Source organism: Miniopterus natalensis, chromosome 1, assembly GCF_054644295.1.
Source record: "Miniopterus natalensis isolate mMinNat1 chromosome 1, mMinNat1.hap1, whole genome shotgun sequence".
Lineage (NCBI taxonomy): Eukaryota > Metazoa > Chordata > Mammalia > Chiroptera > Miniopteridae > Miniopterus > Miniopterus natalensis.
Window position 1 is genome coordinate 179,919,882 of NC_142081.1, and position 24,092 is coordinate 179,943,973.

At 37.7% G+C, this 24,092-nt stretch overlaps 1 protein-coding gene across 1 annotated transcript in view; it reads left to right on the forward strand.

Annotated features, from left to right (window-relative positions):
* The first annotated feature begins 2,390 nt into the window (after positions 1 to 2,390).
* The window catches only part of RFC1 (replication factor C subunit 1), a 62,746-nt gene continuing 41,044 nt past the window's right edge, over positions 2,391 to 24,092 (forward strand). Inside the window, exons 1-5 of the mRNA XM_016206499.2 lie at positions 2,391 to 2,530; positions 5,165 to 5,543; positions 17,394 to 17,507; positions 19,842 to 19,917; positions 21,747 to 21,866. Of these exons, the coding sequence (XP_016061985.2) occupies positions 2,391 to 2,530; positions 5,165 to 5,543; positions 17,394 to 17,507; positions 19,842 to 19,917; positions 21,747 to 21,866 (829 nt within the window). The remainder of the gene's footprint in view (positions 2,531 to 5,164; positions 5,544 to 17,393; positions 17,508 to 19,841; positions 19,918 to 21,746; positions 21,867 to 24,092) is intronic.

A 24,092-nucleotide genomic window follows, 5' to 3' on the forward strand; every position in this document is an offset into this window, starting at 1 on the left:
GCAGAAAGTCACATTTGTTGTTGCACAGTGAAAATTCGATTGATTCCTATTGACTTATAAAAGTCTATGTGAAAGACAATGCAACAACTGTGCTCCTGAGGAGTTCAAAGTGACTCCAAGTGAAGAGGTATCCCTATCACACAGATAAGTTAGATAACTTAGATAACCAAGGCAGAGGCATTAACCCCAGGAATTTGTATTGACCTTTCCAGTTGTTTTGCACTTACACACAGTAGTTCAGATAGGTTATAAAGGATGACCAAATACAAATCATGCGCTTTTTAAATACACGGCTTCTAGTCAATTCGGGAGGGCAATGATGAAACTCTCTGTATATGTTATTGCCAGAGAGCCAATTATTACAAGCATAATCCCAACTATTCACAAATTTAGAAACATACTAATAGAGATGTTAATGTCTATATTCTAACTTTGGGAGTAAAGTATTCTTCATGGAATGGAAACAATTCTTCCATCAGTGATCTATCCCTAAGAGGGGGAGGGAAAGAGATCCCCAACTTTTACAAAATTGGCTTTGTTGACAAAATTTTCCCTGAAGCCCTTTCTTTAAAGGAGTAAGACAAGGCCAGTGAGCATCAGGTAGTCAGAACCAATAAATAATATAGCCCTTAAAAATTGTCTTCTCTGTGTTAGGTTTCAAATTATTATTAAAGGGAAACACAAAATACATTTTAGCATTTCAATAGGTGTCCTTAATTCTGGAAATGGCAGTGCTGTATTATCTGTTACCAACTACACCCTACATACGAATTATTAGTTTTATGTATTCACCCACTGTTTTGATACATACAGGGTAGGCAAAAGTAGGTTTACAGTTGTTTGTATGGAAAAAAGATGCAGGTTATGATTATTACAATAGCTTTACTAACTTAAAAGAATGTCATTCACAACTGTAAACCTACTTTTGCCCACCCCTGTATTTATAGTAAGAAGGACTGAACTAATCACTAAGGAGAGCATGAGGAAAACTTTTTTTTTTTTAAATATCTTTATTGATTTCAGAGAGAGGAAAGGAGGGGGGGAGAGAGAGACAGAAACATCAATGATGAGAAAGTCATTGATCGAGCCCGCAACCCGGGCATGTGCCCTGACCGGGAATCGAACCCTGATCGCCTGGATCCTAAGTCGATGCTCAACCGCTGAGCCACGCCCGGCCAGGCTGAGGAAAACTTTTGATCAAAATACTTTTAATAAAAAATGCAAGAAATCTTTGTTAGCTAATGTTTTATGAAAAACTATCTATAAATCTGCAGCCCTGCCCTGGCCTGTGTGGTTCAGTTGGTTGGAGCATTGTCTCATACACCGAAGGGTTTTGGGTTTGATTCCCGGTCAGGGCACATACCTAGGTTTTGGGTTCAATCCCCGGTCAGGAGATTGAACACTGGAGGCAACGGATTGATGTTTCTCTCTTACATCGATGTCTCTCTCTCCCCCTCTCCTTCCCTCCTTCTCTAAAATCAATAAAAGTATTTAAAAAATAAAATAAGACATGAAAGTAGTCATGACTATTCCATTTTACTCTCATCAAAGAAGGGCTATATAGAAATGGAAGGTGCACACAGGCTGGTCTTTTGCCTGGAACAAATTCAAACTAGACACTATTATGGAATAGTGACAAGTAAGGGTTAAAATCCAGATGCAGTTATTATGTAGAAACAAACTTAATACGGGACTCAGCCATGAGTTCTATGCACCAGTCATATAGCTGGCTTTCTTGCTATTCTCTGAATATATTTAATTCATCCCAAATGAGGGTCTTTACACTTGCTGTCCCCTTCCAACATCCATGTCACGGTTACTGTCCCTTTCTTATTTACTGTCCCCTTGTTCACTTATTTACAATATTCCCATATTCTTCTCCCCAGTTTTCCTCTAACTCACTATGCTGCTTTATTTCCTTTACAGCACTTACCCTTATCTGAAAGCACAGAATTTATTTTTGTTTACTTATTTGTTTTTCTTTTTTCCTCAAAAATACAAACTTCAAGGAACCTGGGACCGCCAGCATGCACACAGAAAAAGGGCCAACACAGCAGATGCTTAATAAATATTTGTTGAATGGTGCATCAGTAAAAATCACCACAGTACAGAACATAAGCATCGGTATTCTGTTCAGGCTTACTGTTTGAGTCCTTTAAAACATTTCTCTTCTGGTTGTCTATTCACACCAACTACACCCAAACTCAGTACCTTAAAAGAACAATCATTTTATTATGCTCACACTACTGTGGGTCAGAGTATTTAGGCAGACGCTGATGAGGTGAGTTTTCTGTTCTACGTGTTGGCTGGGGCCCCTTAGTGGGATTCCGCCAGTGCCTGGTAAGGTGGGTCTGCGATGGCTTCACTTTGAATTCTGGCACCTCGTGGAGATGGCAAAACCTGGGCTCAACCGGTCCCTTCTCTTGCTTTATGTGGCAGCTCAGGGCTCTAAGACAGCAAGGCGGGAGTTGCTGGTCTTCTTAAAGCATACGTCTGGAGATGGCATAGTATTGTGTCCACCATTTCTTTGGTAAAATCAGTCACAGGCCAGTCCAGGTTCAGCCGAGAAGGGTCAAAGCATATGCAGCTATTTTTAATATCTCTGAGACACAGTAATTCCAAGCCCAGGTTCCTAAAGAAAACGATCCAATAAATTAAATTCAGCATCTTTCTGGAAGTTACAGGCTTCTGATTTAAGTCTCACCTAAATTCAAGGAAGGCTTCAAAATGTTAATAAAGAAATACAAAAGTTAAAAGCGATATAATGTAAAAGATATGTAAACTTTTAATACTATGCTCTATACCTGAAATTAATACAAAATAATATTGAATGTAAACTGTAATTAAAAATGGAATAAAAGACTTTTAATATGCATCTTATTTTACTTACTTAAACACAATAAACATTGTTAATTGGTTTAGGTCCTCTGAACTTATAGGCAAAGATTCATTCATATATAGATTCCAGGTAAGGGAACCAGCAAATGCAAAGTGGATAAATATTATTGTTGAGATTATGGTAGTGATGAAGGCATATGAAATTATAGTTTTTATGTAATGTGGATAAGTCTTGCTTTTGTAAATATTATATGTGATTGCTATGATTGGCAGAATTAGTATATAGTGACATTACTATTGAGGAGAATAGGTTTATTACTTTTATTTGGAGGAGTCCCACCAGTATTTTAGTTGCTAACACAAATAGTTAATTCCTATCCTTTAAAAGTTTAAAAAACCATACTCCTATACATGAAGGCATGAATTGTCAGTTTTTGCATACTTTTTTGGTAAATAACAATTTTTACTTTCTGCTATTAGACTCTCAATCTAATGATTTTATTAAGTTATATTTATAGTATACAGTTCCAAAATAATTTTGGGTTTGCTTAGTGGAGTAGGAGGGGCAGAAAATATATTGGTATGAAGGTATTCTATTATGTAATTGATGGCTTAATGGTTTAACATGGTTGTTGCAATGTGTGTGCTTTCCTCCCTGTGTTATAATTAGCATGTAGAGGGAATACAGGGCAGTGAAAACAATGTTAGCTCCGTCAGGGGGAGAACTGTTTGTAGGCCATGAGCTAAAATTATACTTCAGAAATGAATTTGTTCACAATTTGAATTTTTGTCTTTTCTGTGTCTTGGTAAAGATGGCTTTGACTTCATCCTAGCTGGAATTTGCTAAGCTTCTTGAATTCTAATATTCACGTCTTTCTTCAAATCTGGGGGCTTTTCCAGCCATGATCTTCAAATATTGTCTGCTAACCCGTGTGGCCTGGGCAGGGTGTAGTCCCTCCCTTGGGGAAGGTGTTGTGAGGAGCTTTCATTGTGCCTCTGCTTCCTGGCTCCCCTTTTATTTCAAGAGTGGGAAGTGCAACTTCCTCTCAGCCACATTTACTTAATTGGTATGAGGCTGTTTCCATATATGGATTAATATTATATGTGGATTCATATGCGGATTCATGTATGGATTTATATGGACAGAGATTTATGTGATGTGTCTGCTATGCACATTTTTCTGGGGAGTAGGTTCATAGTTTTTATTAATCTCTCAAAAGATCTAATGACTCCTCTCCTCCCCAATCAAGTATTTCTAAGCAAAATTATGAAGAAGCTAAGTTCATTTTTGTAATTAAATCCCTTGATAATACTTAGCCTTGTATAATTAATAATGATAATAATAGTGGACTTAAAAAATTATTATCTGCTTATGTGCCAGGAAGAGTTCCAAGTAGTCCTATTATCCATATTGCACAGATAAGGAAACTGAGGCACAGTAAGTGCCCTAGTGGGGCTGGGAACCCTAAGCATATTGGCTTCAAAGGGACCCATGCAATGAGGCCCTGTTCGTGGGTAATAGTTTACTCCTTTGTAAACTGGGGATAACAGTAGCCACTGACATTGTGGGGATTAAATGAGCCCGACTAGGATAGTCCATAGTTGTAAACCAAACACAGCTTACAGTGGGTGCTTAATAAATACCAGCTCTCCACGCTTAGCCATTGTTGTATTCCAGAGACTTTGCTACCTGGCATTGTAGAGATACTGGTGCGATAAAAAGTGCAAACCCTAACAGGGTGGGAGGGTTAGGATTTAAAAGTCTAGGACTGAAGCTGGAGATACTGCTCTTCCCACTAAGCTCCTTGGGGTCTCATGTTTTCTCTTAAACTCGTATGCAAAGGTCGCGTTCTGTTCCACAATCCGGTTGCTTACCTATCAGTATAAAACTTGTTTACTCCAAAAGCTTTTGGGATCATTGTTTTTCTATGAAGATGCACTTTGCTAATGACTGGACTTCACCCCCCCGCCCCCCGCCCGTGCTCTTTGGGGGACTTGGCAGCGCAGGTTCGGGAACGCGGAGGCTTCGACTCCTAGTCTGCTTAGTTTGGAATAAAGCCGGACTCCTCAGCTTGCTTATTTTTCACTTAAAAATGGAGTGCTAGGTGATCTCACTGGTCTGTTTTGCTCTGCAAGTATACAACCTAAAGATTATCCTTTAGCCTGGTGGTTTTCAAACTACGGGGCTCCACTTACTAGGTGGAAAAAACAATCGGTGGGTCAAACATTAAAAAAAAATTAACATCCGAGTAAACACTGCTTGGTGAAGAGATATTTCAGTATAACATGTGAAATGTTCCTCTAAAACACTGCTTCCTGTGGGTAGCGCGCCCCCGAGACGTGAAACCGGGCGGCGCCGGTTCGCCCGCCCGCCCGCCCGAGGACACCAGCCCCGGAACGTCTCCTTGGCGCCCCCGCCAGAGCCCGTGGGCGCGACTCCGAGCGCCCGCCGTCCCGTCGCTCCTCGCGAGGGCTGCGGCCCGCGGCAGATCCGCACCGCCCCGCAGGCCACGTCGCACTTCCCGCCTCGCGCCCCCCCCCCCGCCGAGGGGAAGCGCGCGCCTCCTGACGTCATCGCCAGGCGCCGCCGCCGCCTTCTTCCCCTTCCCGGGAGAAGTTGTTGGCGCGAATGGGTGCCGAGCCTCGATAACGGATTCCCCAGCCCGCCGGCCTGCCCGCCGCGCTTTAGTGCTTGGGCTGCGATGGTGAGCCCCAGGGGGAGACCGTGCGGCTCCGGGGCTCGGGAGAGGCTGCGGGCTGGGCGTGGACGGGCGCTCCTGGCGTGGAGGGGTGGGGGAGGACGGGGTGCGTGGCTCCGGACGGGAGTGAGGCACAAACGGGGCATTGGTCGCACGGCTTTCCTTGGCAGCCAGCACGCTGGATTTTTGGTGTTGTGCGGCAGTTTCACTGTTTTTCACTCTTAGGGGGGAAGGGAGGAAGGAAGAGAGTCTTGAAGGAGATTTTGGGGCGCAGCGGGAAAGTTCTTTTCCTGCTCAGCATTGCCCGGGACCTCGGTGTAGGTCCTACCAAAGCGTTGGAGTCCTGTTCAAACTTTAGGTCACAGGAGAAAAGAATGTAACAAACTTACCTTTCTTATGAATAAGTTACCTCAGGCCTTTAACTTTTGCAGTTAACAACTTCTAGAGCTCCTCACGTAGGCGTTTTGAGCCCGAGGGTGTGAGGGGGGAGATGTTTTGTTTTGTTTTATACGTTCACAGAAGTCGTAGGGTTAACACGGTTTACCCTGGGCAAGAGTGGATGGGGATGGCACAGGGAGTAAAACAGGTGTAGTACATTTGACAGCTGTCATCGCTTATCACCTGATGCTAAAATCTTAACCCAGAAATCTCTGTGCATCATTGTGCATAAAGCACTTATATTGAGTGAAATAATTACGCAGCCGTCGAAACAGACATTTACGCTGGTAGGGTAATAGATACAGGTCTGCGTTTGAAATATTTTAATTTAAAGGTCAGTTCATGATGTTGCATTGCGCCAGAATCTATAATTAGACATAATTTTTTCCAATCATTCAGTTTGTCACAATGCCAGCATTCAAGGAGGGAAATTTTTATGCCAAATTGGGAAACCTTGCAGCTCTTTTGTGTTTCTTCTCAAAACAGGATAAAATGATTATAGCTACCTTGTAGTAACTCTTCTTCAGGTCAGTATGTGACCTGTTTGTTTTGTTACCTTTTCTAATTTAAACCTCACAGCAATTTACTTTTACAGATGGAAAAGGAGGCTTTCAGAGTTTCAACAGTTTGTCATACAACTAATAAATTGTTTAATTAGAATTAGAACCAAGTTTTCTGACCAGTAGTTTATACCACCTCCCTAAAATGATCATAATTACACTTCGAACTTCAGGCACTATGGTGTTATGGAAAGTTGATGAGATTTGGCGTCTTGAAGGTGAGAGTGAGGGGATGTTTTAGTCTTGCTCTGCCGTTCAGTAGTTTTGTGGTTTGGGGCTTCGCTTTACACTCTTTAAGCCTCCATTTTCTTACCTGTGAAAGTGGGGGAAATAAAGCTGCCTTAAATAATTGTCTTGAGGATTAAACAAGATAATATATGCAGAGCTTCCATTTTGGTGCCTAACGCGGTAGGCATTATACAAATACATGCTACTAATCTAATTTCCCAGGAAGGACTCTTTATGGAGCATTGCATAGAGTTTAAGGGGCATCATAGAGGCCTCTGTTGTTGTGAGTTAATGTGAACAACAGCTTGTATAGTCCACTTTCATTTGATCATTTTCACCTGTTCGAGGCACTTTAAATTGTGGTTATTTTTTTTCTTTAGGATTCATTTTCTTGGTGCAGATGAAAAACATAAAGCCCTTCTAACAAAAGGAGTCAAATTGGTCAGTTTTGCTCTTTGTTAATGGAAAACAGTTAATGTTCAATAAAGTAGATAAGAATTTTGGATTATATTGGTATTTAATTTAGTCTTTCTGGTTGCCAGTTTGATTCCTGGTCAGGGCACATGCCCAGGTTTTGGGCTCAATCCCTGGTAGGGGTCATGCAGGAGGCAGCCAATTTATGTCTCCCTCTCACACCAGTGATTCTCTCTGTTCTTTCCTCTCTTTAAAAATTAATTAAAAAATATTTAGTCTTTCTGTCTCTAGTAAGAAAATTAGCAAAATTTTAGATTAATATTCTATTCAACAAGTGTTTATTGAACATTTGTATACAAGTTCTAGTAGGTAGTCCCTAACTTCTGTTTGGATCATAGGTCCCTTTGATATCGTGAATGGTATGCAAATTTTCTGCCCACAGAAATGCATATGGGCATATATATATCATTTTAGGGGATTTACATATTTTCTGAAGCCTTTCCACATACATAAGGTTAACATCTCTTTTCCTGGGAGCTGCATTTTTTTCTCAAATATTTTTCAGTTAGAAATTATCAATAAGAGAATAAAATACTATATCCACAAAATGGAATACTGTGTAGCCATTAAAAAATGAAAAAACTACTCCCAGCTGGTGTCACTCTGGTTAAGCATGGACCCATGAACCAAGAGGTCACCGGTTCTATTCCCAGTCAGGGCGCGTGCGGGAGTTGCAGGTGGATCCTCAGTAGGGGGCGTGCAGGAGGCAGCCAGTTAGTGTTGCTAATTGGTGTTTCTATCTCTCTCCCTTCCTCTCTCTCTCTCTAATCAATAAAAAAGTTAAAAAAAAAACAAACACCTTTATGCCTTGATATGAAACAATTGCTAAGCTAATTCAGAGAAAAAAGTAAGGTTCAGGAAGTATGTGAAGTATGCTATCACTTTATACAGTAAAAGAAAAGAAGATACACATATTTGCTTGAAGATAAAATCAGGAAGAATACACAACTAATAGGTAATACTTGTTGCCTGCAAAGATAGGAAGTATGTGTCTGAGAGGCAGGCTGGGAGGGAGACTTTACCTTTTGAATTTTGAATCATGTGAATATAATTTCTATTAAAGGAAATAAACAAATTTGAAAATAAAGAGAATATAGGCATAGCTCGTTCTTTGTGCTTTGCTTTATTGTGCTTCACAGATGTTGTGTTTTTTACAAACTGAAGACAACACCCTCCACCAGCAAAAAGATTATGACTTGCTTTGTTGTGATAATTTATTGTGGTCTGGAACTGAACCCACAATATTTCTGAGGTACAACTGTAAAATAAGCCATGTAAACAATTTGGATTGCTATGAGGGTTTAATTAATTGTTCAAAATGTAAATAAAACTTGAGAGATGCATTTTTAAGAAGTCAGTATATATATAATTCAGCGAGTGGTTTAAGTATTTATTGAAAATATAAAAATAAGGATTAATTAAATACACAAGAGACTTATAGGATAGCTTTTTTGTAGAGCTGTCAGGTAAGTGAAAATACATTGTAATTTGAGCTGTTTCATTGCCTCACTGTAGGGGACATCTTTCACATCTTAGTTTACAATGTGAATGCTTCCCCGTGGAGAAGTGCTGTGATTCTATCATAACGTAGCTTTTTTCATATATACTGGCACTTGGCCTATAAGGCCTCTACCTACCTCTCTGGTCTCACCGCTCTGTCTTTTGAGTGTATTAAGCTGGTTCTGTCTTGGTTTTTGTTCTTGCTGTTTTCTCTCCTTGAAGTATTCTTCCCCCAGATCCTTGCGTATCTCTGCCTTTTTCATTCAAGTCTAAATCATCACTTCCTCAGAACTTTGGTGTCATAGCTAATCCAAGGTCATGAATATTTATGCCTATGTTTTCTCCTAAGAATTTTATAGCTTTAGCTCTTGTATTTAGGATTTTAATTCATTTAGAGTTAACTTTTGTATATGGTATGAAGTAGCGGTCCAGGTTTATTCTTTTGCATATCTGCTTGCACCAGCACCATTTGCATTTTTTCCATTGATTTTTTTTTTTTAGAGACAGTGGAGGGGAGGGGGGGGGAGAGAGAAACATCAATGTGAGAGACACACATCGATTGGTTGCCGCCCACACATGTCCCAACTGGGGCTGGGGATCAAGCCTGCAACTGAGGTATGTGCCCTTGATCAGGAATTGAACCCAGGACCCTTCAGTCTGTGGGCCGATGCGCTAACCACTGAGCAAAGCCAGCCAGGGCTATATTTTTTTCTTTTTGATGATACTGTATATGGAATTGTTTTTATAATTTCACTTTTGAATTGTTCATTGCCAGAGTTTAGAAATACAGTTGCCTTTTGTATATTGCTCTTGTATCCTGCAACCTTGCTGAACTCATTTAGTAATTCTCATAGTTTTTTAGGTGGATTTCTTAGGATTTTTTGTATATAAGATTATTTCACCTGCAAATAGAGATAATTTTACTTCCCGTCCAGTCTAAGTGCTTTTTATTTTATTTATTTATTTGTCTAATTGCTTTTGCTAGAACTTCTACAATGTTGGATGGAAGTGGCAGAAGGCTAGAGCAGGTCTTTCTTATTACTGATGTGATGGGAAAGCATTCCAACAGCTCTTTGCCTTAACATAATTTTAAATACTGTAAAATTATTTCATATTTTGTTGCTGCTTTGATGCTATCACTGATATCATTGTATGTTTTAGTCATATAATTTTGCATTTTGGTGGTTTTCAGGATAAAAAGTTTTTACATTTGAATAGATTTTATGAAATGTGTTGTTGATAATAAGTTTCTCCTTGTGGATTTGGTGTACCATGTAAAAATACCAAACATTTATAATTCTTTTTTACTCTCAAAATAGAGAAGTGAAGCTGAAATATAATATTTTGGCAACTAATTTGTAGAGCACTGCAGTACTTATTTTGCATAAAGTCCTGTATTCTTCAAAGGTAAATGAAGACAGTGGCATAATTTGCTTTCTGTTTTCATTTTTATAGGTAAATATAACTTATTTATTGATTGAGGATATCAGCAGTGGAAAAAATAATTAGACCTGTTTTGTTATATGTCAAAGTAAATATATATCAGCGTTTGTATTTGACCTTCTAAAACTAAAGATGTTATGATAGCTTACCTCTATGTGAATTTAGGAGTACTTATTGCAAAAATTTTTATCTCTTACTACTGATAGATTTGTAACCATTCAAGTTGGAAATGTCTTGGTATGGATAACAGACTTTTGAAAATTTGTGTTTTTTGAGTACTTTGCAAAGTCTGGTACTTTGTCTTGGCATATGTATATTAAAATTGCATTTGGGCCGCCTGATGGGCATTGCTTTTCTCTGACAGTGTTGTAGAATTGTTAGTTATGCCTTAGGGTAGGAAAATGCAAGATGTCTTTTTGCTTACATTAAGGACCATCTTAAATTGTTGGCATTCTTAATTTTCTCGTCTGTGAATTGAGGTTAAAAAACTTCATAGGGTTGTTTTGTGAATTAAGTTAATATTTTTAAGGTGCTTAAATCATTGCCTGGCCCAGAGTAAGTCTTATGTAAGAGTTTGCTAAATAAGTAAATAAATGAAGCCCTAAATCAGGGCAGTGGTAATGGAAACAGGGAAGAGGACAGCAGTATTTGGGAAATGGGTTAGGTGGGATGATTAGATGGAGGGTCAGAGCAAGGAGGAAAAACTGCCCATTTTTCTGTTTTGGGTAAATGCATTGAGGTTGGGAATAAAGGGGGAGAAACATGTCTCAGAGGAACATGAGCTTAATTTTTAGTGTTATGAATTGAAGGGACCTTTGGGACATTTGGACAGAGATATATCTAGTAGACACTACATGGATATGGAGCTCAGAGGAGGTCCGAGTACAGACCAGTGTTAAAAATGACTGGTATGGTTAGTGAAAAGACCACCTACTTTGTTTTCTTGGCATACATTTTGGCATATTTTAATAGATAGGCAACCTGTTATTGACAGATTCCTAAACTAGTATATAAGCTCTGCAAAGATAGGGGCCACAAGGAAAGGGAACTCCTGTGTAGTGCCTGGCACTTGGCAAATTTTCAATAAATATTTGAATAAGCACAATTAAACTTTTGTAATTCCAAAAAAAGAGAAATCAACTAGAATGTAAAACTTAATATGAAAACACCTTCTCTAGCCCTTTCTGCATGACTTTATGCTTGAGCTATTGAACATTTAATGACAGTGAGTAATGTAGCCTAAAGAAATACAGTATTTATTAGCATGTAGGTCTATTTTTGATGTGAGCTGAATTTCAGTGTTCAGCCCTGGCCATTGTCGCTCAGTTGGTCAGAGCATCATCCTGTGCACCGAAGGGTCAAGGGCTTGATTCTTGGTCAGGGTACATACCTAGGTTGCGGTTTAGATCCCCAGTTGGGGCATATATGGGAGGCAACTGAATGATGTTTCTCTCTCCCTCTCCCTTCTTCTCTCTCTAAAAATCAATAAAAAAATATTCTCGGGTGAGGATTAAAAAATAATAAAATAATAATTTTAGTGTTCATTTAAGTAGTTTAAATATGATTTTTTAAGATCAGAAGTCAGTTGTAAAATTTGATTTCTTGATGAATAAAAACTATAATCACAGTACATTTGCCCTGGTGATAATGTCAAAATGTTGAAATAAACCATTAGATAAGGCATAAACAGTTTCAGATGCTTCAGTTGTCCCAAGTAGCTATGAAGAATTTATTTTAAACCTAAATTAAATAACTATTTTCTATTTTCTGTTTAATTTTGCCAACGACTTATATTTTTGGATCAGGTACCTGAAAACTTTCTGTGATACAGTATTTCATTGGGAGAGTAATTTAAGGCTTATATGATATAAATATTATAACTTCAGAATCTTGCACACCTATCTTGACGCAACTAAGAATGAAAATGAGTCTTTCATTATCTTGGGAGCAGCCTCTGAGGTATACTGAATAGATTGTAGAGCGAGTAGGGGAAGCAGTTTCTATTCACTGTGTTCCCTGTAGTCATTCAGTCCCCATTCCTGTTCCCCTGCTGTGCTTTATTTAGCCTGTTCTTTATTTCCTATGCTCTGCATCATTTTCTAAAGGCAGAAAGACCAGAGGCAGAAAATAGAATGAAAGCTCTATGAGAACAGAGATTTTTGCCTATTTTATTTATCCTAAGTACAAAGAATTGTCTTGCCTGTAGAAGATTCTCACTAAATATTTGTTGAATGAATAAATGAATGACTGAATGAAGGGAAATTGATGCAGGCTCTTAAAATTATTTCTAGCTAGAAACTGTTATTTGTTCAAAGGTCTTTCAGACCACACTTCTTTTTTTTACTTGCTGGTATCTTAGAGAAGTTCATGAGGCCTGCTAGACTTTGCTGTATCATTAATATTGATTATATATATAGACATTCCTGATTTCTTAAAAAAAGTAACTTCTTTGGCTAAAAACAAATTTGAAGAAGAGGAAATATCCTACTAAAAGTGAAAGTATTTTGGTTTTTGTAGCCACAATATGGTAATATGACAAGAGTCTATATTATAAGGATCAGTTATAGAAGGTCAACTTTAACAATTTACCTCAGAAATAATACACAAGAGTTAAATACTCACTTGAAATTTCTTGAAACAAAAAGCGAAGTCATAGCAAAAAATTAATCCCAACGAAAGATTCTTTTAATATACAATCTTTAAAAGCAAATCTACCGTGAATCTTATTTTACATAATTACGAACCTCTCTGAGCCCAGGTGTGAAGGTCAGTGACCTTAGAAGTAACTGCTCATGTGTTCAACGAATATTAATTAAGCGTTTACTTATCTGAGATGTTGGCCCGGTATTTGAGATACAGTGGTAAGGTAGACAAGCCTGCTTTATGGAACTTACAGCAGTATATTTAAATTTAGATTTCTGTGACTGTCAAAAGTATCTTATGATCATTTTAGGACACAGAGCAAGTTCCTTTTTTTTAAAAAATTAAAATTTTTTTTCAATTACAGTTGGCATTCAATATTATATTAGTTTCAGGTATACAGCATAGTGGTTAGGCATTTATATAACTTAAGAAATGGTTCCCCCAATAAGCCTAGTACCCACCTGAAACATACATAGTTATTACAATATTATTGACTGTATTCCTATTCCCTGTGCTGTACTTTACATCCCTGTGACTGTTTTGTAACTGCCAATTTGTAGTTCTTAATCCCCTCACCTTTTCACCCAGCCCCACAGCCCCCACCCCCCTGCGTTCCAATTGGCAAGCATCAGTTTGTTCTCTGTATCTATGAGTTTTTGTTTTGTTCGTTCATTTTTGTTCTTTAGATTCCACATATAAGTGAAATTATATAGTATTTGTCTCTGTCTGGATTTATTTCATTTAGCATAATCTCCTCTAGATCCATCCATGCTGTTGTAATAAAATATCATTCTTTTTTTTATGGCTGAGAAATATTCCATTTTATATATGTACCACATCTTCTTTATCCAGTTATCTTATCTATCTATGGACACTTTCCTGGCTTCCATATCTTGGCTATTGTAAATACAGCTGCAGTGAACATATAGGTACATATATGTTTTTGAATTAGTGTTTTGGATTTCTTTAGGTAAATACCCAGAAGTGGGATTGCTGGGTCATATTGTCTTCCAGGTATTGGTTTGTTTGAGAAGCCGTCCCTGAGGTGTCAGGTGCTCCTGGTGTTCTTACAGTCTTGTGATTAGCACTTAGGACTGTTTTGTATTTAATTCTTTATATACTAACTTGCCTCCCAGGTAGCTTCATGAGGATTATTTCCTCTTCGTGTCTCAAGTCCCTTGCATAGTGCCTCTCTGTAAGCACATAGGATCATATGTATCAGGAATGACCAGAAGGGAAAGGCAGCGTTCCTAATTGTGGGGGAATGATAGATCCCTAGTTACAGGAAAACTGTGAAGGGGCAGTCATGGTCAAGTGGAAAACTATAAAGATTTGAAATAGGAGGACCAGGCTTCATTATGGAGGTTTTTGGTGTGCCACCTCTAATCCCGATAGGAATCCTATGAGGCAAGTGGCAACACGAGGAAACGGGCAGAGAAGTTGAGTAAATTCATCAGTAGTAAGTGGCAAGACTGACAAAATGCCTGTGTGTTTGACTTACAATTCCATTTACTCATCTATAAAATGGAGATGTATCATTATATTTGCCCTTTTTACATCATATGATCATTAAAAGAGGTAAATCTATGTCCAATAGCTGTAAGTAAAATCATGAAAAACTTAGTATTAGCTATCCCTGCTAAAATTTGCTTTCACTTTTATGTGATATTTGCCTACATTTTTTGCATCTTTGAACTGACCTGTTTGTTTAATTAATAAGTAAGATGAAAGAAGTAAGAAGAGTTAATTATTAACTCTCTTTTGATTTCACCAAATAAAAGTATCTTTATATCTTTTACCATTTCTTTTAGAAATGGAATATTGAAACAAAGGGTATGCAAATTTTGATAATATTGCTGGATTGTCCTCTGGAAAGGCTATACCAGTTTTTACGTTATCAGCATTGTAGTGTGTGAGCATCTGTTTTCCCACATTCTTGATGTAGTCGAATTTGTATTTATGGATGGTTTCTAGCCTTGATTTTTTGCTTAGAAGGCCTTCCTTTTGCTAAGATTACAAAAGTAAATTTAAAAATGTATCCCTTTTTTCTGCTCATATACTCAGCAAGTATATTTTTCTGCTCAGATAAGGCTGGTGTTTAGAGCCATTATTTGGGAATATGATTAGCTACTGGAGTACTAGACCTGTAATACTAGACAGGGAATGTTAGTTGAAAACTAAGGTGAAGTCACATTCTTTAAAGTAAGGCCAAATTGGTGACCTTTTCCTTTTAGATGTTTATTCACTAGATGGCTACTCACATTGGAGATAATACTAAAAAGCTATGAGTAAAATTGCCATCATTCTGATGAAAATGCTTTTCCAAAAACTTAGATTTTTAGTGTATGTTGAGTTAGATCAGGATGTGATTTTTTTTAAGTCTTTTGCCTCCAGGTATAAGGCACAGGGAGTATGAGAGAGTAGGGTAGACTAAAGTGAAAGGGAAAGAAAGGATATGTGAATGGAATTACTGAGGAAGGAAAGGGAACAATGTGGAGGAGCAGCAATAAAAATCAAAGAGCTTGGCACTTGCTCAACCTTACCAACAATTTCATTTCCTGAGTTGTTTTCTTTCTCTTTGCGGTTTTAAGCATTTGTGGTTCTAAAACATTGAAAAACACCACTGTCTTAACCTGATTATTAACCTTCAGTTTTGGTATTTCCATGGTGCATGAGCACCCTGTGTGTGCCTGTGCTGTAAACAATTACCACTGTTTGAAATGAAGAATCACCTGGTAATTTCAAAAATGAGACTAATGTGAAATTCACATTTACTCCAGAAGCAATAAAGCAAGTCGTTGTCAGCCTCACTTCTTTGCAACTCAATTCTTTGCAAGTTAAATGGAAGACGGTGGCTTGCTTAATCATCCATCTCTTCTTTAGCACCTGACACAGACGTCCCAGTTTCATAGCTGAGGTATCCATTCCATAAACAGTATTTTTTAGACTTGGATTTTATTAGGATGGATTTGTGACTTTTCTATACTGGGAAATTTACATAAGAGGGTTTAAAACCAGGAAGTCTTCAGTCTTTTTGGGCAGAATTTAACATGTCTGTGTATCTTGTTTATCTGTTTTGTTTATTGGTTTAGCCACAAAGCTGTGTGTGTGTGTGTGTGTGTGTATATATACATAAAACGCTTGTTTGGGGTTTTTGACATTTTAAGAGTATGACAATTATTGCCAGACCTAGGAAATAATTGTTAAATTTTTTATACTTCACAAACTACTTTTGTAGGCATTTTTCTTACTACAATAAAGAGATAGGTTGGAACAGGTGAAAGGATTTGTAAATCAGAATTATAATCATCAAGGGTAAGAAGAAGGAAGAAGGTACAACTGGTTTTGAACCCAGTTATTTGGAATTCAGATCCTAAGTTCTCATTGTTTTGTGTTCTCTGTACCCTTGAGTGTGAGCAGAGATGATTGTAAATGGAGATGTTTCAGTGATACGAAGAGATAATAGTTCATAAAGGAAAGGAAGGAAAGCTTTTTACTGAGCCAAAATTGTGATAGATGCATAATTAATTCTCATAAAGTAGGTATTATTCTATTTTACTGATGTGAAAACAGACTCGTAAAGTAACTTTCCCAGGGTCACAGAGATAGAAGACAGTAAAGCAGAGATTTGAACTAACACTTTCTGATTCAAAGGTTCTGTTCCCTTTTCTCTATACCATAGTTTCTTTAAAATCTAAAAGGCTAGGGAAGACTATGTATGGAAAAGATAAGAAAACTAAGTGATTGTAATTATAAATTGCATTATACATATTTCAGTATAATTCTACAGTTTAACACTGGTAGGTAGAGTAATTAAAGAGAATGTTGTAATAAACGGCAAGGTTTTTTCTTCAGAATTTGGAAAACTCATATAAAGGAAAATAATGTCAAGGTTCTTAGTTGTTAGTCTTAAATGATCAGGGTTGTAATAGTTACTTTTCTTTCAAACTGGATTCTAAATCCCATGGGTGAGGATTATATTTTTCAACTCTTTGCTTCTCTGCTACCTTTGTCTTCTCTTCTGTGCCTGGGATGACGGGCATGAGTATGATTAATAAATACCTATTGTTTGCTACTTTTGTAATTGTGCTATTGTTAACACAAATTTAACATGCTTATTTTTGGCCAGGTTCTTAGAATTAATATTGCCTTTTTTTTTTTTTAAATATACCTTTATTGATTTCAGAGAGAGGAAAGGACAGGGAGAGAGAGAGAGATAGAAACATCAGTGATGAGAGAGTCATTGATCAGCTGCAACCCGAAACCTGGGCATGTGCCCTGACCAGGAATCGAACCCCGATCGCCTGGATCCTAGGTCGATGCTCAACCGCTGAGCCACGCCCAGCTGGGCTAATATTGCTTTTCATTAGGCAAATCATTCTTAATTCAGTTAACTTTATAAGTTCCTTTTTGCATATGAAGAGAATGCTGTTACACACGTAGAACTACGCCACCATGATGAAATTACTTAGGGTAAACCAGTGTGTGTATAGAGCTGTCTGTTTTTATAATTGAAATTAGAATTTTGTGCAGTTAATGTTTATTTATGAACCTCCTTTTTTGCTTTTAGGATATTCGTAAATTCTTTGGAAAGAAATCTGCAAGTGAAACAGTAAAGAAGAATGAGAAAACAAAATCTGCTGAAGAGACTTTAAAAACAAAGAAAGGAATAAAGGAAATCAAGGTCAGTTTTCCAAATACAATTTAGAATTGTATGAAAGCTTAAATCACCTCAGTTCTTGGACTTGATAGGACTTGAGGGAGCCTTGAGCAAATGTAGGTTTCAGCTCATTTAGCAAAGGAAGAAGAAAAGTAATAAGCCATTACTTATTTCTAATTAATATGGCTTACTGAATTCATAGCTTGGTGCTTTTCTGAAGTAGAGATGGAGCACTTTTCAGTTGTCAAAACTTTGTTTACACCAAAGTTTGCTCATAGAGACATGAGTCCCTATACCCAGAAGAATGGTGTTGGACTTCTGGTGAGGGAAGGTGTTAGAGGAAAGCTTTATTTTTTTGCCTGTCCTTCTTGGGCGAGAGGAGGACAAGGATTGACTTTCCTACAGTTTCCAGTAACCTCATTGTCATCTAAGACTTTACCAGAATGACCTTTAATGTTTATATTTCTACCAACATGTTTATGATGGTACATATATTCTCTAAGATGATAGAGGCTTTCTCTAAAGCTCTCACCTTTTATCCCTGAGACCTTGCCAGAATCACTTTTAACGTCCATATTTGTACCAACAGTCCCTTCTCAGCAGTCTAAGCTTTTTCTAGCATTCACCTCAAAACTCCTCCGGCTTCTACCATTACTGAGTTCCAAAGTCACTTCCATATTTTAGGTATTTGTTACAGCAGTATTCTACTTCTCAGTAGCAAATTCTGTATTAGGGTTCTTCAGAGAATCAGAACCAGTAAGGTGTGTGTGTGTGTGGGGTGTATAAAGAGATTTGTTATAAAGAATTTACTCATGTGATTATGCATGCTGATAGGTCCCAAGATCTACAGCTGACAAGTGGAGACTGAATAACTGATAGTGTAGTTCAGGTCTGAGTCCAAAGGCCTGTGAACTAGGATTGCCAATGGTGTTATTCCAATCTTAAGGCTGGCAGACTTGAGACCCAGGAAGAGCCTATGTTTCAGTTCAGTACTGAAGGCAGGAAAAACTGATGTTTCAGCTTGAAGACAGTCGAGAAAGAAGAATTCTTTTATATTTGGGAGAGGGTCAGCCTTTTATTCTCTTCAGACCTTCAGCTGATTGGGTGAGGCTTACCCACATTAGGAAGAGCAATCTGCCGTACTCATTCTATCCAATTAAATGTAAACATCCCAAAATACCCTCATAAAAACACTCAGAATATCTGGGCATCTTGTGGCCCAGTCAAGTTGATACATAAAATTAACCACCATAGGTTATATTTCCTGTTTCTTCATAGTTTTTACCTTGGACAGTGTCAGTGATACAATGTAGGTTTTGGATTCTGTTACAGTCTTCTAAAGAGTGTTAAGTCTTTGGATTTAGCAGGCAGTTAACTTTGCTGAACTCCAACTCCAAACTCTTGTATTCCTCGTGATGGGCAGCAGCTGAAATCTTTGTTCAATTCTTTTAACGTTAGCTGGGCACTTGGAGTTGTTCCATGCATACATATTTCAAGCGATAACTCCAGGCTTGGGCTAAGTTTATTGACAGGATTTGGGACTCCCCTTCTGTGGCTCTCTCCCTTCTTGGATACTCTCTTCTCTTACCGTTGAGTTATAGTAATTGCTTCTGATTCTGTCTTCTAGTCCAGTGGTGTATTCGAATTATAATGACATCTCATTTCCTTGCAAGTTAGTTGATTATTTTTATATTTTTGATATTTAATTATAAGGGCTAGAAACAGAATCCTACCTTATAATTGATTATAATCAGTTTTTTCCTGTCTGCTTTCTTGATGCTTTTTGGGAAGATTTGAATATGTTAGAAATGTGATATATAAGTAAAAAATACAAACAATACCTTTTGCCCTGGTTTTATTTAATTTTCCAGTAAGCCTTGGGTTGTGGTAGGCTCATAACTCCTTAGCTTTTATTTCTGTCTCTAGCTGTCATTTTCTGGAAGTACTTGCCTTGTAATATCTGACATCCTTTTATTCTTTGTTATATACAGGTTAGTGTTGAAAGTGGAGCTGAATAGTAATACAGCTTTTTCTATAATTCTTTCCCATCTGATGCAGTTATTGTCTGGCTGATTCTTTAGTCTAATCAGGGCATTATTTAACATTTTGAGCTGGATAATTCTTTTGGTGGATGACTGTCCTGTGCATTATAGGATGTTTAGTAGCATACCTAGTCTACCCATTAGATGCCACTAAACCTAGCCCTCCTCCCCTGCTGCTGCCACTTGTGACAGGGAAAAATGTCTCCTGGGGACAAAATTTCCTCTAGTTGAGAATCACTGAGCCTAAGTCTAATGAGGAAAAACTACTAAGTTACATAGGCTTCTTTGTGTTCTAATTATACTGTGATGTTTATAGGTAAATAGTTCTTGTAAAGATGATGACTTTAAACAGAAGCAACCAAACAGGAAAAAGAGGATCATCTATGATTCAGGTAATACTTCTTTTGAGGAGCTTTAAAGTTTTAAAATTATTTTCTAACCCTTAGAAAAGTTTTTCAAACTGATGTTCCCGAGACACATAGCTGTCTATGATGGTAATAGGTGCTGTGAGAAGGGTCTTTGCTCAAATACAATAAAAAACAATTTTATTATACTGAAGAATTTATCAGAACCTATGTATATTAATGTATTAAAGATTTTTCTCAGGGATATAGTATATATAGCATGAGTCAAACTTACTTTGACTATATTATTTTAAAAAATATTACCTTCTTGTCCAGCTAAGGTTCTTTGAAACTGAACTTGAAAAATAGTGCCTTAGAACATTGCTTTAGAAACAAGAGATCTGAAATTTAATTTTTGTGCTTTTGAGCTTGTCCTTTTCTGTGCATTTAAAATAGTACAAACACAATTGAAAAGCTCTTCTTTGAATATAGTTTTAAATAGGGAATGGGAATTTTTATGCATGCCTTTTATATCTTTAAATAATGGTAGAACTCAGAAAGTTTTAGGTTTTGCTTTTGTGGAGAAGATCCATCTGGTGTGAAGCCTTAAAAATGAAACTTGAAGCATTTATAGATTGTTAGGATTTTGAAAGTGGTAGCAAAGAATTCTTACTCAATTCTAAAAGTACGTGAGTGTTTATTAGGAGTCTTACTGCTGTATATTGTAAGAATTTCTTTTTTCTAAATCCTCACCTGAGGATATTTTTTATTGATTTTAGAGAGAGAGGAAGGGGAGAGAGAGAAACATTGATGTGAGAGAGAAACATCTATCCGTTGCCTCCTGTACAAGCCCCAACCAGGCATCGAACCTGCAATCTAGGTGTATGCCCTGACCGGAAATTGAACCCGAAACCTTTTTGGTGTACAGGACTATGCTCCAACCAACTGAGCCACCCGGCCAGGGAATAAGAAATTTGAAAGAAGTACATAGCGCCATTTCCCATGACTTTCCATCTTTTTGGAAACTGGAAGTTTAATTGTTTGATACAATTTAGAGTCGTATGCAACAGAATTTCTAAATGCATGGTGAAGAGGAAGGACACTAAAGTTTATGAAATACCTATTTTGTGCCAGGCACTATACTGGGTACTTACACTTTGTCCTGATTTGTATTTAACTGCTCTGGGCAATTAGGTGGTGGTAGACAGAATAATGGCCCCCAAAGAGGTCTGCCCTATTTCTGAAACCTGTGAATATGTTAGTTTACACAGCAGAGGGAAATTAAAGTTGTAGGTAGTGTTAATGTTGCTAATCAAATGACCTTAAAGTAGAGAGATTGTCTTGGATTATCTGGGTGGGCCCAATGTAGTCATAAGGAAGACGGAAGTAGGAGAGAGTTACAGAGAGGTTGACTGTAGAAGGTCAGAGAACCAGAGAGATGGCAGCATGAGAAGCACTTTGCCTGATGTTGCTGTTTTTGAAGATGGAGTAAGAGGGCCATGAGCCAAGGAATGCTAGCAGTTACTGGAAACTGGAAAAGGCAAGGAAGTAGATTCTTCCCTAGAGTATTCAGAAAGGAACTCAGTCCTGTTACACCTTGATTTTAGCCCAGTGAGACTCAGATTTCTAACCTATAGAACGTTAAGATGATAAATTTGTGTTGCTTTAAGCCACTAAGTTTGTGATAATTTGTTACAACCCAATAGAAAACTAATAAAAGGCTTAACACTAGGTGGAAGTAACCTGTGAAAATTAAAAGAAGTAGAGATGTGCTTCAAAAGGGAGGGCCTTGAGGAATTGGTTAACAGCAATCACTTTAAAAACACACTTTATTGCATTTCTTTCAAAATTTTGTTTTATTTTCCTCTCATGTACAGATTCAGAATCAGAGGAGACAGTGCAGGTAAAAAATGCCAAAAAGCAAGCAGAAAAATTGCCATTGTCTAAACCTGGTAAAATTCTACGGCAGGATCCTATTACATACATTTCAGAAACAGGTAAGGATACTGAATATGTTTAATGTTTTAGAGAGAAGCAGTGTGTGCTATGTTCTTGTGCTTCTCATTGGTGTCTAAATGTATCTCCTTCACTTTGAATTGAATTTCTATTTCTCTTTTCACTTTGTTGAATTATATTTATCAGGAGGAGGCTGTAATTCTTTGGTGTTTTCTGTGGGAAATGGAATTTTTTTTTTTAATTCTTACCCAAGCACATGCTTCCATTGATTTTAGAGAAAAAGGAAGGGAGAGGGAGAGAGAAACATTGATGTGAGAATGAAACGTTGATCGATTGCCTCCTACATGTGCCCCTACTGGGGACAGAACCTTCAACCCAGGTATGTGACCTGACTGGAAATTGAAACGTTGACCCTTTGATGCATGGGATGATGCTCCAGCCAACTGAGCCACATCGGCCAGGGCAAAGTAATGAGAGCCTTCAAAAGTTAGCAGTAGTAAAGGACTGATCTGTAAACATTTTGACAGATGAGTTACAGATTAGGTTTTTGAATTACCTGTGGGCTTTATTCAGCTATGCTATCTGTGGTTTCTATTATTTAGGATAATTGAAAAGTTGATGTTATTAGCATGCTTAAGGTTCTTTCTTTTTTAAATAATAGCTTTTCCGAGATATAATTCACATACCATACAATTCACCTAAAGGTTTTTTTGTTTTAATATATTTTTATTGATTTTAGAGGGAGGAAGGGAGAGGGAGAGAGAGAGAATGATGACAGTCATTGATTGGCTGCCCCCTGCACACCCCCTGCTGGAGATCAAGCCAGCAACCTGGACATGTGCCCTGACCAGGAATCAAACCTCCATCTCCTGGATCATAGGTTGATGCTCAACTGCAGAGCCATGCCAGCCGGGCTCACCTGAAGTTTTAATGTTTTTGGAATTTGCAAATAAAGATCAAGGTTTTCAGAGATATGAGTAACATTAAAACTTTGCTTAAATGTATGGGCCATTATTTGAGAGAATGAAGGTACACATGGTAAATGAAATGGTCAGTGAGTAGGGAATGAAACCATGTGTTGTAGAAGGAACCTGAGACTGGAAGGTCAGAAGCCCTGCCTGGAGAGTACATCCTTAGTTCCCTGTTAACAGCTGTGTGACCTTGAGCTAAAGCTCAGTGGGTCCGTCTCCCTTTCTGTAAAGCAGAAACACTATGATTGCATAGACTTGTTGGGAAAACTTAATGGGGTGATATATGTGAAAGGGCCAGACCCCAGTACCTGACACGTATGATAATAGGCAGTTAAAAGGAAAAAAAGATAAAAGGCATCCACAGATGAGCTTTATAGACAATTTATTTGATAAAGTTGTTTATGATCAAAGACAAAAAAGTGATGGGAATATATTACTTGTAAAATTTTTGGTAAGCTGAGTTATTTCTTCATTATGGCAGGTGGCAGATTAACTCTTTAACCTTTTTGTTCTATTGCTAAATATATGCTTGGGCACATTGTGCAAATGAACTCTTGCATTAAGAGGTCTCCCCTCTGGCTACTTTGGTGAAGTTTTGAATATGTGGGAGGGATACTAAAAACAGTATGTTGATAGATTTATTAAGTAACTGATGGTGGTGTGATCAAGCTCTCCAGAGACACCATGGTTAGTGAGCAGACAGCCATGGCCTTCAACTGTGGGTCAAGGCTGTCTCTATCGTGTGAGTTTAGGTACACAGAAGGGTCAGACAATTTAAGCTCTGATCACAGATTTTCTTTAACACGGGATTGTTTATTTTAGAATAGGTATTTTTGAATATTGTTTTCTGAAGACATGTCCAGCATTTTATCTGAAATTTTTATAAACGTTAGGCAGTGTTTATGTCATTCTGCTGATGACATGGACATGTGAAAGTGAACGTTGGCCCTTGCTTTAGCTAAAATCTTGGGTTACCTTGTACCCATCTAATATATTTGGTTTTACATAGTATTCTGCTTTTTCTTAGAATTGAGAAATAGGAAAGTTAGCTCTTTTCTTGCCTGTTTTATCTTCTCATACTTCTTTGTTCCTTGATACCTAGGTGGATAAGAGGAAGATAAGCTCTTTTTCTTTCCTCCATAAAAGAGATTGAAACTGTTGAAAAAAAAACAAAATAAATCCGGTGACGTAGAAGCATGAAACAGACTGACAAATCTCAGAGGGAAGGTGGGGGTGGGTAGGTGGGAGGGGAGAGATTAATCAATTTATATGCATATATGCATAACCCACGGGCAC